This window comes from Ovis aries, chromosome 5, assembly GCF_016772045.2.
Source record: "Ovis aries strain OAR_USU_Benz2616 breed Rambouillet chromosome 5, ARS-UI_Ramb_v3.0, whole genome shotgun sequence".
NCBI classification, from domain to species: domain Eukaryota; kingdom Metazoa; phylum Chordata; class Mammalia; order Artiodactyla; family Bovidae; genus Ovis; species Ovis aries.
The window spans coordinates 36913938-36928670 of NC_056058.1; the positions used below are offsets into that span (position 1 = coordinate 36913938).

Here is a 14733-nt window from a genome sequence, read left to right on the forward strand (position 1 = left end):
TTGAAATCGCTGACATCCTTATTTACTGATATGGCAGGAATCAGTCCATTTTACACCATCAAGCAATCACTCTTCATTCTTCCCTCCCCACAGCATCTAGACCTAATCTTCCTTCTGCTGGATTTATCTGCTTCATATAAGTGGAATCATACTGCATGCAGTCTTTAGTGTCTGGTTCAGCAAGACTGGCGGATCATCCAAATTGTCCTTTTACGGTTAAATAATATTCCATCTATGGACATACCACATTTTGTGTGTTCATTTATCTGTCGATAGGCGATTGGGTTGTTTCCACCTTTGGGCGATTATGGCTAGTCTTGCTACAAACATCTGTGCACTAGTGTCTGTTTGAATTCCTGTTTTCAATTCTTCAGAGTATATATCTAGGAGCGGAATTGCTGGATCATACCTCACTATATATTTATAACCTTTTTTGGAAGATGTGGTGTTTTCATACTTGAATCTGAATGCCTATAGGTGTCCATCTCTGTCTAGGTTTCCATCTCTTCTATTGTCTTACACCTGCCAGTCTGACTCACATTATTTGCCTGGCCCCTGAAGTTCGGTGACTGTAGCCATGAAATTAAAAGACGCTTGCTCCTTGGAAGGAAAGCTATGATCAATCTAGACAGCATATTAAAAAGCAGAGACATTACTTTGCCAACAAAGATCCGTCTAGTCAAAGCTATAGTTTTTTCATGTATGGGTGTGAGAGTTGGGCTATAAAGAAAGCTCAGTGGGGAAGCATTGATGCTTCTGAACTGTGTTATTGGAGAAGACTCTTGACAGTCCCCTGGACTGCAAGGAGATCCAACCAGTCTATCGTAAAGGAAATTAGTCCTGAATATTCACTGGAAGGACGGATGCTGCAGCTGAAACTCCCAATACTTTGGCCACCCGATGAGAAGAACTGACCACTAGAAAAGACCCTGATGCTGGGAAAGATCGAAGGTGGGAGGAGAAGGGGACGACGGAGGATGAGATGGTTGGATGGCATCACCGACTCGATGGACATGAGCTTGAGTAAGCTCTGGGAGTTGGTGATGGACAGGGAAGCCTGGAGTGCTGCAGTCCATGGGGTCACAAAGAGTCCGACACGACTGAGCCACTGAACTGAACTGAAGACATCTGAATTTGCTCCCCTTACAAGTCTTTGGCACCAAAAACCCCCACAAAAACATAGCGCCCAATTCAACTGCTAAGGAGCCCGAGATCTTGGGCAAATCTCTCCATACCTCTCGGAGTACTATTTTGCTCAGGCTCGCCAGGGAATAATGCTGCTTATCTAAGGGGAGGCGGCAAGAATCAGCGAGATGATGGACGGAATGCGCCTCTTCGGAAGCTGTCGGGTCCTGGAAACCGAGAAAGACAGGCTAAGCTAGAAGAGGAGGAGGCGGCGGAGGTGCGAGGCGGGCTGGAAGCCCTCTGGGAGCATAGGCCGCACTTCGGGTTGTAGACCGGCCCGGGTCCGAGCCGGCGCGCCCGGGCATCCGCGGCACAGAGCGCAACCGGCAGGGGGCTCGGGCGCCAGCGCCTCGCGACGTCTCGGCGGGCTGGGCTAGGCTGGAGTCGCGAGCCCGGGCGGGGCTCAGGTTGGCACGCGGTGGGCGGGGGTGGCCCCCGTCCCCGCCCCCCACATCCGGGGGCCCGGGCCGGGCTGTGGGTCGGCCGCGCGCCGGTGAGTCAGGCCGGGTTTTCCCTCCGCCTCTGGGGCAGGATAGCGAGCGCGGCCGATCGCGTCCCTCCCTCGCCAATCCGGCTCCGGAGCCCGCCCGCCCGCGTTTTCCCGGCGCCTGTCGCCTGGCCGCTCCAGCCTGGTTCGCAGTCTCGGCCGGAGCTGGCGCCCTGGAGGAAGGGTTCAAATCCGCGCGCAAGGGAGCTGCAGTGCGCGAGGGGTGCGGATGGGCGCCAGGATGGTGAGTAGGGCACACCGTGGGGCTGGAGCCGCGGCCCGGGGCTGGACTCGGGGGGTGGGGCTGGCCGCCGCCAAGGTCTAGCTTTCCCGGCGACCTTGGCCAAGCCCGCAGCCCTACGCAGGCGAGGTTCCCGTCTGAGAAGTGGGCAGGGGTGGCAAGGTGAGGTGTACGTCCAGGTACCCCTTACTTCCAGACACCGAAGCACCGAGGTGCGGGATCGGGGACCGTCCGCGGGCAGGGAAGCTGTGCTGAAAGGGCAGGCGACAGGTTACGCTCTCCGTAACCCACGCAAAACGCGCTTTCCTTGGAGGAGTTCCTGGGACCCCTGAACCAGCACTGGGGTGGGGCAGGTGCCCTTGGCGCGGGAGTCTGACCTCGGCTTCCGCGCCCACAGCCCATCCGTTCGGGGTAAGTCTTAGAGAGAAGCCTGGGAGAAACATCCCCTCCCAACGCTCAGGTAGCTTGAGGAGCTCCCCCAGTTCTGGGGGAGCCCCCGCCTCTGTCACATCCTTCCCCGAGGAAATTCCATGGAGATGCCAACCTCCACTTTCCCCAAGAGACGGCTTCCTGCCCTCTCCTGCCCCCTCCGGGATACCCCTTTCCTCCGCTATATGAGCCCTGTACGAGCGGCAGCTGCCAGCTCGCTGTCAGGGGTCCCGTGAAGAGCGGACGCTCCCAGATTCTGAGCACCATCCCAGTCTGGCCACAACCTTCGGCCAAAGTGAGGGCCCGTCTGGAGCCGGGCGGAAATCGGGGCCGTGACTGCGTCCGGAAAAAAGGACCGGGACCTGTCATCTCCGACGCGGCAAACCCTACCGCTGCCCCCCCACCCCGCCCCGCCCCGCCTCCCGCCTCCACGAGCAGACCGGTCTCTCCTGGCTTGCACCGGGGGCTCAGCCTGTCCCGCGGCCGTGGTGCTCTGTCCCTGGCCGGCCCAGGGAAGAAGAGAGGCAGGCGGCCATCCTGGAACCGGTGATCTCCCTCCTCCCAGAGCCCTCCTGGGCAGGGCCCCTCTCCTGCCGACTGGCTGTGTGTGGGTGTGTATGTGCCAGACTGAATGAGAGCGGCCAGTCTGCTCACGCCACCGCCTATGGAACTAGCAGCTTCCAGGGCTCACAGTGCCCATGCAGCGGTGTTTCCACTATTTCTACCTGACCCAGGGGCAGGCAGTGGGTATTCCAGGCTGAGGGGACTGGGATACAAGCCAACCTGGCTGCAGGTACCCTTGGGAGAAGCAGGTGTGGGGAGCTGAACAGACATAATCCACAGCAGTGTGTGAGCCCAGGGAGGGCAGCTGGTAACCCCTGGCTAGTAACCCCAGCCTGGGGCAGAAGAGAGGGCCTTGCCTGGGGAGTTGGGATTGCTGGTCATGTGGAATCATGGGCAGCTCACTTCTTTTTGGACCTCAGTTTATCTAGCTATAGGATGGGGAAAGGGTAACTACTGTCTTGCCTGCCTCCATGAAGCTGATGCGGAGATCAGATGATGAAATGAAAGGGCTGATAAAAACTGTAGAGCAGAAGTGACTTGGTGATACTAAGAATCACTCCAGCAGGACTCTGCCTCTTTATGAGTTGAAATGGGGCTACGGAATGCCAGCCTCTCCCGTCTTCTCCCTGGGCCCCTCTTACCCACTGCCCCCTCTTTTGGAGCTGGGACATTCCAGTCTCATTCCTCAGGGGCAGCTGCAGTCACTCCCTTCAGCAAAGCTGATCCTCCAGCAGGTGGTGGGACCCTCCCTGGGGCCAAGGCTCACGAGGGGCTAAAGGCAGTCGAGGCCGGACTGGGAGCTTCCTACCCAAGTGCTTTGGGTACACTCCAGCGGAGATGCACAGTGGGGTCAGGGCAGGCTTCTAAATGTAGAGAGCCTGTGGACTTTTTCCTGTGCAGCTGAGCATGACCTTAGGCACTTTATTTTACCTCCTGGGCCTCAGTTTTCTCCTCGGAAGTAGGGGATGACACTCTTCCTCTCCCATGTGTGTTGTGAGCATGTGCCAGGCCCAGCATCAGGCTGACCCAACGAGGCACCCACTAAGGGACACCAGGATGCCTCCCTGAGTGTCCTGTCTTTTTCTGCTTCATGGCCAGGGCTGTATCCCAGCCCCATTCTCCAATCTCCTCCAAGAGTTGGTCCAGAGAGATGCTCCCAGTGTCCAGGCTGTCTGATCTTGGAGTGGGTGGAGGGGAAGATGGAAGCAGGATTAAAGGGACTTTGTTGGGACCAACTAGGACCTGTGCAGAATAGGGCCTACGTGACCGGCTGAAAGCTTGCTGGCAGAGCAGCGGGGTGGCGGAGGCGAGGTTCTGCTCTGTGCAGAGCTCTGGGCCCCAGGCATGTCGTGAGTTCTGGGTAGAGAAGCCCAGGCACTTGGAGGAGGAGGCCCTGTTTTCCCCAGTGGGGCTGCAAGGCACTTGCTGTTTCTCCCTCCCTCCTCCCCCTCCACATCCTCTCCTGCACAGCTGCCCTGGGCCAGTCCCTGGGCTTCCAAGCAACGGGAAGGAATGTGTGTATTGGGGGATGTGGGGAAGGCAGGGGAGGTGGATGGAGTCTTTTAGGAAAAAGGACTGTCCCCAGATAGAGACCTGGGCAGGGTAGAGCCTCCTGAAAGCCAGGGCCCTTGGCCCAAGGCAGAGGAGCTAATAATACAGCCTGAGAAGTTATCTAGGAGGGGTGGAGAGAGGAGGGGGAAGGGTGGGGGCCGTAGATAAAGACAAAGGGAAGGGCTGTTGGTGGCCCTCCATGTAGCTCAGGAATTATTTCAAAGTGCTCAACTCAAGTGTGAAGAAAAGCCTATCCCATGCCCTCCTTTGCCACACACACACACACACACACACACACACACACTTGCCTACATCTAGCAGCCTCCGGGCTAGGAAGGACAGCTGGGTATTTGTGTGTGGAAGGTGCTCAGTGCAGTGTGAATGACCTTGAGTGTGTGTGAGCCTCGCTGTGTCCTCTCACGGAGAAGCTTCTGGGCCACTGGTGGCACCGACTGGACTGCAGTATGTGTGTGGTGTGCGTGTTTCGGCCCATGACTGCTTCTCCCCTGGACCTGGGACCCTTTGTGGGGGTTATGGGGTGTTGATTATTGCAGGCGTACTTAATTTACTAACAGGAAATGAGGCTGTGGCCAGGGGAACGTGAAGCAGTGTGTGTTTGGGATGAAGTGGGCATGTTTAGCTCCCCCTGCCACCATCCCTGCTCTCAGGCTCTCATCAGGCTTGCAGCTCAAGAGCCCTTTCACCTCCCTGTCCCTGTGCTGGCTGTCACCGGCAACCCAATAGAAAGGCAGAGAAAGTAGAGTCTTTCCCATTTGGGGGAAACTGAGGCATGGTCATGGAGAAGGCGATGGCACCCCACTCCAGTACTCTTGCCTGGAAATTCCCATGGACAGAGGAGCCTGGTAGGCTGTGGTCCATGGGGTCGCGAAGAGTCGGACATGACTGAGCGACTTCCTTTTCACTTTTCACTTTCATGCATTGGAGAAGGAAATGGCAACCCACTCCAGTGTTCTTGCCTGGAGAATCCCAGGGACGGGGGAGCCTGGTGGGCTGCCGTCTATGGGGTCACACAGAGTTGGACACGACTGAAGTGACTTAGCAGCAGCAGCAGAGGCATGGTCAAGGGAGGTGTCCCATGAAGAGATAATATAAAGGGTGGGCTGGAGACCAGATTGTCTGCTGTCTACGTCCCCAAGAAGCAGTGACAGGAGTTCAATGGGCTTGTCTGTTGCTCGGTGGGCTTATCATGGTGAAGGGGTGGGAGGAGTGGGAGGCAAGATGCTTCAATTCCAACTCTTGGGTTGTGGGTGACATTGTCGGTTCCCACTAGACATTTCGAATCATTGTACTGTAATCACAGACCAGCACCTCACTCTGACCAGCTCTGTGACCTTGGGCAGGCCACTTCACCTTTTGGAGCCCCATTGCCCTTCCCTAAAAAACACAGTTAACCGTGTGCCAGGACTCTGTGAAACCCCTACGCAGGGCCGCATCACTGTAGGTGCCCAGCACCTGTCATCCCTTATCTAGATGACTCCCCTAACCTTGTGTGGCTTGTGGCACCCCCAAAGAGGTTGAGCTGTCTGGGAACAAGAAAGGGAAACTTGGGAAGGTTTCTTTTGCCCAAGGTAAGGTTGAGGACTGCAGGATGTAGGGGCAGGGCCGTGCCTTCCACCCCTCTCCCTCCCTCCTCATGGAGACCTTTGTCTTCTACAAACACAAAACCTGGAAATGGTTGAGGAAGATGGAACCTCCTAACCATTGTTTGGGGTAGGAGTCTGTGTCCCAGAAGTGTATTGGATTGGGGCAGTTGGGGCGGGGCACATCGGACTGGTAGCTGCATTTTGCCTGCTGGGTGTCTGTTCAGGAATGGGAATAGCTGGGTAGGAGGCAGAGAAGGGGGCTTCTCTGGTAGCTCAGCTGGTAAAGAATCCACCTGCAATGCAGGAGACCCTGGTTCGATTCCTGGGTCGGGAAGATCCTCTGGAGAGGATACCCACTCCAGTATTCTTGGGCTTCCCTGTTGGCTCAGATGGTAAAGAATCCGTCTGCAATGCAGGAGACCCTGGTACGATCCCTGGGTTGGGAAGATTCCCTGGAGGAGGGCATGGCAACCCACTCCAGTGTTGTTGCCTGCAGAATCTCCTTGGACAAAGGAGCCTGGAGGCTACAGTCCATGGGGTCACAAAGAGTCGCGCACGACTGAGTGACTAAGCATAGCACACGGGCAGAGAAGGTGGCATTCATTCATTTGGCAAGTCCTTTCTGAGCACTTACTGTGTGCCAAAGGCTGGGATGGACACGGGATCCAGCGGGGCACTGGGGACAGGTCCTGCCTTCCACAGTGTGGTCCCAGCACAGGTGGGAGGCAATCCGTAACCCCGTCACTCGGGCACTCGCTGGTGGTGTTAGTGTGTCTACCAACTAAGTTCAGCTTCAGCTAGCCCGTGTTGACCCTGGCTGTGGGCCAGGCCCTGGACTGGACATTTTATCCTCTAATCTTAGCCAGTCCTCCCAGCATCCATGAGTGATAACAGTTGACATAGTCATTGTCCAGATGAGGAAGCCAGGGCCCACACACTGATTGGTTCCACCCATTGGGTCAGGATTGGGGCCCTGATGCCTGGCAGTGGGCTTTGAAGTGGTAGCATATTAGAGGGGCTGGCAGGGGCTCTGGCTGCCCCGTCTCCCTGCCTCCTATCACTGCTCCAACATGAACACCTGTTCCGGAAACTGTGGCCATTGTTCCTGCCATCCTTCCTTCCCCTGGGCCCTTCCTGTTTGTATCCATCCCGCTGGAGCCCCTAGCCCCACCCATGCCAGGTGCTTCCCTTGGGAAAACTCTGAACCTCTGCAGGAAGAGGGGTTGAATGAAGTTCTTTTCCCCCTGCCAAGGGAAGAAGAAGGATTAGAGCTTCTGAGGCCACCGGTCTTGGTTCCCTGTGCCCTCTGCCCACCTACCACGTTGGGTGCCTGGCAGGAGAATGAACAAAGTTAGAGTCAGAGATGGATTCTGCCAGCTCAGTCCTGGGAGGGGCCCCTATCCTACTGCTTCAGGTCCTGGTCCCCCTGTGACCCCAGTCACACACTGGCCCCTCGTCGGAACTAGGGCGCTAGACAGGTAGCCTTGGGACTTCTGCTACTTTCTCTAGGAGTCCTGTTCCGGATTCTCTCTGGAACTCACATCTGCCACTCCTGGGTGGGCTGGGGTCGGGGAGCTGACACAGAGATCAAGCACCTGCTTCTAGGGCATCTGGGGAGTTGGGCAGCAAGTGCGTACCTGCCCCTGATGGAGCCTCCCAACCCCCAGAAGCAGCCGCCTGTGCCCTGGTGAAACTTCATGGCCACAGCCCCAGGCCCTGCCGGCATTGCCATGGGCAGCGTGAGCAGCCTGTTGGAACGGCAAGACTTTTCCCCTGAAGAGCTACGGGCGGCACTCGCAGGGTCTCGGGGCTCCCGCCAGCCTGATGGGCTCCTCCGGAAAGGCTTGGGCCAGCGCGAGCTCCTCAGCTACCTGCACCTTCCCAAGAAGGATGGCAAGACCACCAAGCGGGCCCCTCGGAATGAGCCTGCCGACTACGCCACCCTCTACTACCGGGAACACCCTCGGGCTGGTGACTTCAGCAAGACCTCGCTGCCTGAACGGGGGCGTTTTGACAAGGTGTGCCTCGGCTCCTCCCTTCCCTACTGTGGCAGGGCGGGGAGGGGGGTCCTCTCTGAAGACCCCGAGGCTGGGATAGGACATGGAAGTCTTTCTGTGGGCTGGCCTGGTGACATGTACCCCTCGTTCTCAAAGGGGATTCCCAGGGGCTTTGGGAGGGAGCACCAGAGAGCAGTCAGCCCAGAGCCTCATCCCTGCCCTCTCTTTCTGGCAGTGTCGCATTCGCCCATCAGTTTTCAAGCCCGCCTCGGGCACCGGGAAAGGCTTCCTGTCCATGCAGAGCCTGGCGGCCCACAAGGGGCAGAAGCTGTGGCGCAGCAATGGCAGCCTGCACACGCTGGCCTGCCACCCACCCCTGAGCCCTGGGCCCCGGGCCAGCCAGGCCCAGGCCCGTGCCCAGCTGCTGCACGCCCTCAGCCTGGATGAGGGCGGCCCCGAGCCCGAGCCCAGTCTGTCTGATTCCTCCAGCGGGGGCAGCTTTGGCCGCAGTCCCAGCACTGGCCCCGGCCCCTTCAGCTCCTCCCTGGGCCACATTAACCATCTTGGAGGCTCCCTGGACCGGGCCTCACGGGGTTCCAAGGAGGTTGGGCCACTGGCTCTGCTGAACTGCTTGCCTGAACCACCGCCCCCCTACGAATTCTCCTGCCCCGTCACCGAGGACATGGGGGCTGTGGTGCCGGACACCTGTGAAGAGCTCAAGAGGGGCCTGGGTGAGGAGGATGGTGCCAGCCCCTTCACACAGGTGAGAGCAGCTGTTGTCTTGGCCACCTGTTCTATCCCCTGGCATTAGCGTACAGGGCAGACAGAGGGTCACCTGCCAGCTCTCCTGCAGGGCTCCGGGTATAGGTGGGTAAGGAAGAGAGAGATGAGTTTGCTTCTTTCCCCAGGCCCCACATGACATGGGGATGTCATGTCATTGGTGGTCCTTGCAGGAAGTTGTGAGAGGGAGACTCCCTGGGAGGGCCGCGTGCTGGGGACACTTCACCTCCAGAGGCCACATCCTGGGTTGGGGCACATGTGTGCCCAAAGCATTGCACCCTGGACCCTGTGGTGTTGAGACAGAGGATATCAGAAGCAGCTGGAGCGTTGGAGCAGTGGGCCAGCCATGGCGTGCGGGCAGTTGGTATCCAGGGGGGCAGGGCGGTATGTGGATCTTGGGCCATGGCAAGTGCCCTTTCCCCTGGGCAGGTGTTGGAAGAGCGCCAGCGGCTGTGGCTGGCTGAGCTGAAGCGCCTGTACCTGGAGCGACTGCACGAGGTGACCCAGAAGGCCGAGCGTAGTGAGCGCAACCTCCAGCTGCAGCTGTTCATGGCCCAGCAGGAGCAGCGGCGCCTACGCAAGGAGCTGCGAGCACAGCAGGGCCTGGGCCCAGAACCCCGGCCACCAGGCAGCCTCCCAGAGGCCGATCCTAGTGCGCGAGCAGAGGAGGAAGCCCGCTGGGAGGTGAGAGACCAGGCGTTCAGAGACTCCTGCCCCCACTACTGTCGTGCCATCCTCTGCTTGCCCTCTGACCGGCCCCCCCTTACCCTGCTTTGCTTGGCTCTTGCCTGTCCCTGTCCCCCTTCAGGTGTGCCAGAAAACAGCGGAGATCAGCCTCCTGAAGCAGCAGCTGCGGGAAGCCCAGGCAGAACTGGCTCAGAAGCTAGCTGAGATCTTCAGCCTGAAGACACAACTTCGGGGCAGCCGGGCACAGGCCCAGGCCCAGGATGCAGAGCTGGCCCGGCTGCGAGAGGCCGTGCGGAGCCTGCAGGAGCAGGCCCCTCGGGAGGAGGCCCCAGGCGGCTGTGAGACCGATGACTGCAAGAGCAGGGGGCTGCTGGGGGAGGTGGGAGGCGATGAGGCCAGAGATGAGGCTGAGCAGCTGCGGGCCCAGCTCCTGCAGGAGCGGCTCCGAGGCCAGGAGCAGGCGCTGCGCTTTGAGCAGGAGCGGCGGACGTGGCAGGAGGAAAAGGAGCGGGTGCTGCGCTACCAGCGGGAGATCCAGGGTGGCTACATGGACATGTATCGCCGCAACCAGGTGCTGGAACAGGAGCTGCGGGCGCTGCGGGAGCCCCCTGCACCCTGGAGCCCTCGGCTTGAGTCCTCCAAGATCTGAGGCCCTCGGAGCAAGCTGACAGCAGAAGCACTGTCAGAAGATGGCTTGGACAAGCCCACTCTGAGATGGCCAGCTCCTTCCTTACATTGGTCTGGGGTGGAAGCTGCTGAGACCAGCCAGGGATGGAGAGGCTGGCCGAGAGGAGGGGTCCAGTGGGGCTGTGGGCTGGATGGGGTGCCAGTAGCAGGAGGAGCCAGGGCAAGGTCCCCCTGGCTGAGGAGTCTCCAGGTAGAGCCCAGCCCTGGAGTAGATGTGGCCCAGGAAAGGAGGTTTGAAGTGAAGAGCCCTGTGAAGTGAAAAGGGCCAGTGTGAGGAGGGGAGGCTGGGATGGGAACTTTGGCCTCCCCAGAATAAAATCACATTTTCTACGAGGAATTACCAGGTGATAATGTCAGGCCTGTCTCTGGCCTGAGTGCAGAGGACTTTGGAGGGTCTGGGTTGGGGCTGTTGGCCTGGACTGCAGCTCTACCATGTCCATGATCGGCGGGCAGGGTGTACCCTGCACCTCTGTGTGCAGCTGCTGGACAGGCATGTTGGGGAGTGGAGGAATCCTTGCCCTGGCACCACAAAGTTTCTTAGCTGCCATGTGAGCTGAAATTCCTTTCTTTAGCATCAGTGAGAATTTTAATAGGGAACAATGCCAAGGAACCCAAGAAAACAAAGGGGCAAGTCAACCAAGGCATTGCTAGAATACGAGATGTCCTCTTGGTAAAAAGTCTGGGCTCCCGGGTCCCAGGCCCAGCTGGATGTGGGGCCAGCCTAAAACAGCTTTTGCTGGAGAGCCTTAAGCCTCCAGTAGTCTGCCCCTCCCAGAACTTGCCTCCCACCTTTCTCTCTGGCTTGTGTACCCCTCCATTGGGATGAGGGCCTGGAAAGATGCAGGAAATGAGGCAGAGAAAGTTCGATAAAGGACTAGAACTGCAGCAGGGAATGTGGACATTTCTCCATAGGCATGGGGGGCCATGGGGTATTCTTGAGCAGGAGTGTGAGGTGTGATCTGATTTGTATTCTGGAAAGTTCTGTCCTGGGAGGAAGCACCCCTGTGCCTGGCCCTGCATTGCCTGATCCTTGCTCTTAGCCAAGGCTTGCTGGTCCTTGACCCCCTAAAACCCACTCCCATCCTCTCTGGACCCTTGCTCCCTCCTGGTGGGAGGAAAGCACAGAACAAGTCGGGCTGTGCAAATGGCATCCCCCTAGCCCTTGCTGGGAAGCTTGGTGTTCTTACAGATGCGTTAGTGTGTCTGCTGCCACACATGGAGCACTTCCTGTCTGCCTGCTGCTGCACTAGGCTGTAAGGGTCTGGGGGCTCAGGGCTGAATGAGATGTGCTTCCTGCTGCAGGGGAATCAATACACAGATGTCTCCCTCCCAGGCTGCCTGGTGGGGCAGGCCCACCTCAGATCTCCGCAGACACCCCCAGTTTGCTCCCTATGGCTGTGTTCTGATCCTTCCCTGGCCACACCTGGCAGCCCCTCAGGTGGGGCCTGATGGTGGAGTGGTGTGCAGGGGAGGGACAGAGCTGTGGAGGGTAAGCCAGTGGGCCCCGCCCTTTTAGGGCGGAGAGTGGGGGGTGTGTGTTGTCTGCTGTGGGGATAATGTGTTTATGTCTGTGTGAGTGGCTGTTGTGTACAGTAGAGATGTGCTGTGGGTGGTGGGTGTGTCTAAGGGGGTGTGTTTGGGCCTTCTGGGTTGGAGGCTAGGTTGGGGCTCCTCCCTCTGTTCCATTCTTTCCCACCCTTCTCAGCCCCTTCTAGTCCTGGCCAGGCTTGACTAGAGCTTTGTGGCTCTAGATAGGTCCCTGGGCCTTGCTGAGAGCTATCTGGACTCAGCCCTGAGCCAGGTCCTCTGCCTGGGAAGGGAAAGTAGGGACACCTGGCTTAGGCAGGCCTATTCTTCACAGGCCTTGATACCCATTGTACACACCCCACCCAATCAAGCTTTCTGGGTCAGTGGTTCCTCCAAAGGGCCCTCCAGAGCTCAGTGCTAGCCTGAAGCCTGGCTTCAGGGCTGGAGCATAGGGAGCAAGGAATTGCCTGGACAGGGTGTGAGTTGGTCAGGCTGGATACCCACATGGTCCACAGTGGCTGGGGTCTACTTTTTGGTGTCCCAGCTCTGCAGAAGAGCTCCCCACCCAGCAATTAGGGAGCTGGGCTGGCCAGTACAGCCAGCAGGGAGTGGGTGGGCGGTACCAAAACTTGGCAAGTATGCCAGAAACTAAGGCCAGGCCCAAATGTAGGGGGAGGGCCCAAGAGAGCTGAAGCTGGGGCGTCTCAGAGGGAACCAGATCCTGTTAGCTCATCGCTGCCAGGAAAACCAGTTCCCTGTCCCCAAGCCGGCTGGGCAGCTCTGGGGCCAGCTGATCACAGGTGCCACTGTAGTGGCTACACCTTGGGGCAGCCCCTCCATCCTGCCTTTAGTGGGTCCCTCAGCGTCCCAGCTGTCCTCTGACCCCCTCCCCAAGCAGACTAGGCCCAAGAGCTGATTCTTTCCAGAACTGAGACTAGCTCCCCGCACTGGTCTCCCTGCCTTTGGTCCCTCTTGTTCTCAACTCGATAGTGTGTGTCCTCCAGTGGCTCCTTGGGTCCCTTAGCCTATCACTTGAGGCTTCTGACAGTCTTGCCTCCAGGGTCATTGATGGTGGTACCCCTCCTAATCCCAACAGCCCTCTGGGCCCTCGTTCTCCAGGCAGACTCCCCCCGCCGACCATAATGCTCAGATTTTCCCTCCTTAGGGGAGCCTTCCCTGAACTCACACCCTGTCCGGGCAATTCCTTGCTCCCTATGCCCACAGCCCCTGTTTCCCTCCACCAGCTCTGTCTGTTCCTTTGGAATGGTCAGTTTGCCTCTGTTTTCCACTGGGCTGTGGACATGGCGGAGGGAGGGCCACATCTGTTTTCATCCCCAGAGCCTGCTGTGGTTCCAGCCCAGAAAGCACTGGGGGGGCTGTGGAGTCAAGAGAGACCAGACCCCTCCCCTGACTGGCATGGGTTCAAGCTAGAGGTGGTAGGGGGAGGTGGCAAAGGCTCAAATGCGAAGCGTTCATTCACCTTTTGTGCCACCTGGTCCAACCAGGTCTGTGCCAAGCACCACCATTCACTGCACAGTGATGTATTGAGTGCCTCCTTTGGGGAGGAAGCTGAGATGGTCAAGGCCTTTGCCCCTATGGTCCTTTCCAGAGGGTGAGGGAAGGAGACAACATGTACGGGTCCCCAGTAGTGACTGGTCAGAAAGGGGCCAACATTACAGAGGTGGGGACAGCAAAGGGCCTGCACAGTGGTGAGCAAGCCAGCAGAGCACGCAGAGGCAGAGGGGGTCCATCTGGGGGATTGAGAGTAGATTTCTTTGAGACTGGTTGGCTGTGGGTATTAGGGAAACTTTTCCCAAAGAGGGTATAAGCCCCACAGTGACAATTCAGATTGTAATAATCCACCATTCTAGTGGGTGGGGGCTTAGCCCTCTATATTGGATTCAGAAAAAAATAATGTAGAAAAAACAAGAAATATGAAATAACGCAGCAAAAACAAAAAGGGAAATATGAGAGGTGAAGTTTGAATGCCATGGGAGTTCAGAGGAGAGCTGGCTCACTCATCCCTCCAGGTGGTGGGGTGGGGTGAGGGGACAAAGGCTGACCAAACTTTGGGCAGGCACTTCCAAGCTTTCTGACTGGGCCTTCCTGTGTGCTTCCTTGTGCAGCCCAGTTCTAGCAAGAATCCTGGTAAGTTAGGTTAGCCAGAGTCTCCCATCTTCTATGTCTGAACACCCTCCGTATTCTAACCTGTTTCCTCTACCTGTACCATCTCCCACATTATGTCTGGTCACTCTGGCCTGCCTTCACTGAGAATTCTCTGCAGTCATTTAGCCAGTTCCCCCTGCCCCCTGAGGTTTCCTCTTAGTACATCCACTGACCTCCACCCTGCACCTTGGCCTTGAAATATACTTTTCCTTGTATTTGGAATTGAGGCCACTCTCTGACCCTTGCATAAAATCCCATTCCAGTAGCCCCCACTGAATAAAGTCTTCCTTTCCACTCAACACATGTCATGGCGATTTTTTTTTTTTTTCTTTTTTCTTTAACAGAGGCAAGCTTCCCCGAGAAGGAGACGTTGCTGCGGGTGGGGGGGTGGGGTGGGATATTTCCTGTGGAGTAGGGTGGGATGAGGGCATTCCAGGATGGGCCTGGATTTCGGCATGGGGAAGTGCGGGGCAGGTCTGCAGGGGGTCTTGTCTGGAAAGGGATGAGAGGAGGCAAGACAGATACTGGGCAGCCTGGCAAGCTGGCACAGAACTTTGCGTCCTGTGACTGTGGGTGGATCCCTCAGGGAGCCAAGGGAAAGGGCCAGAATTGGGACCAACTTTGTGTGCGTGTGACCCGTGCAGTCACCAAGGCCTCACACTCAGAAGGGCCCTAGGCTTGGCGCAGTGCTCTACTGTCACTATCTGGAACTTAATGATGTTTGAACAAGGGGCGTCACATTTTCATTTTGTTCTGGGGCCTGCAAATGACACAGCTGCTTCTGGCCTGAACCACAGCTTTGCAAGGAAGGGAGGGACAGGGAGAAAC

The 14733-nt window shown here is 57.7% G+C and overlaps 1 protein-coding gene across 3 annotated transcripts; it reads left to right on the forward strand.

Annotated features, from left to right (window-relative positions):
- Positions 1-1637: 1637 nt before the first annotated feature.
- Positions 1638-14204, forward strand: N4BP3 (NEDD4 binding protein 3). 3 transcript variants are annotated; one of them, XM_060416390.1, is made up of 6 exons: positions 1638-1916; positions 2110-2324; positions 7729-8079; positions 8294-8821; positions 9268-9522; positions 9647-14204. In XM_060416390.1, the coding sequence occupies exons 3-6, from the start codon at positions 7759-7761 to the stop codon at positions 10172-10174; spliced, it is 1632 nt and encodes a 543-aa protein (XP_060272373.1). In that variant the 5' UTR covers positions 1638-1916; positions 2110-2324; positions 7729-7758; the 3' UTR covers positions 10175-14204. The 3 variants fall into 3 exon arrangements, with proteins under 3 accessions (XP_060272373.1, XP_012033703.2, XP_004009449.2); XM_012178313.5 differs by lacking the exon at positions 2110-2324; XM_004009400.6 differs by lacking the exon at positions 2110-2324 and having other exon boundaries at positions 7732-8079.
- Positions 14205-14733: the final 529 nt, after the last annotated feature.

Bases quoted from the DNA above. Each gene is read 5' to 3' on its own strand.
- N4BP3 (XM_060416390.1), top strand. From the start codon at position 7,759: ATGGCCACAGCCCCAGGCCCTGCCGGCATTGCCATGGGCAGCGTGAGC. The intron at 8,080-8,293 runs GTGTGCCTCGGC...TCTTTCTGGCAG, and splicing joins AACGGGGGCGTTTTGACAAG to TGTCGCATTCGCCCATCAGT. The intron at 9,523-9,646 runs GTGAGAGACCAG...GTCCCCCTTCAG, and splicing joins AGGAGGAAGCCCGCTGGGAG to GTGTGCCAGAAAACAGCGGA.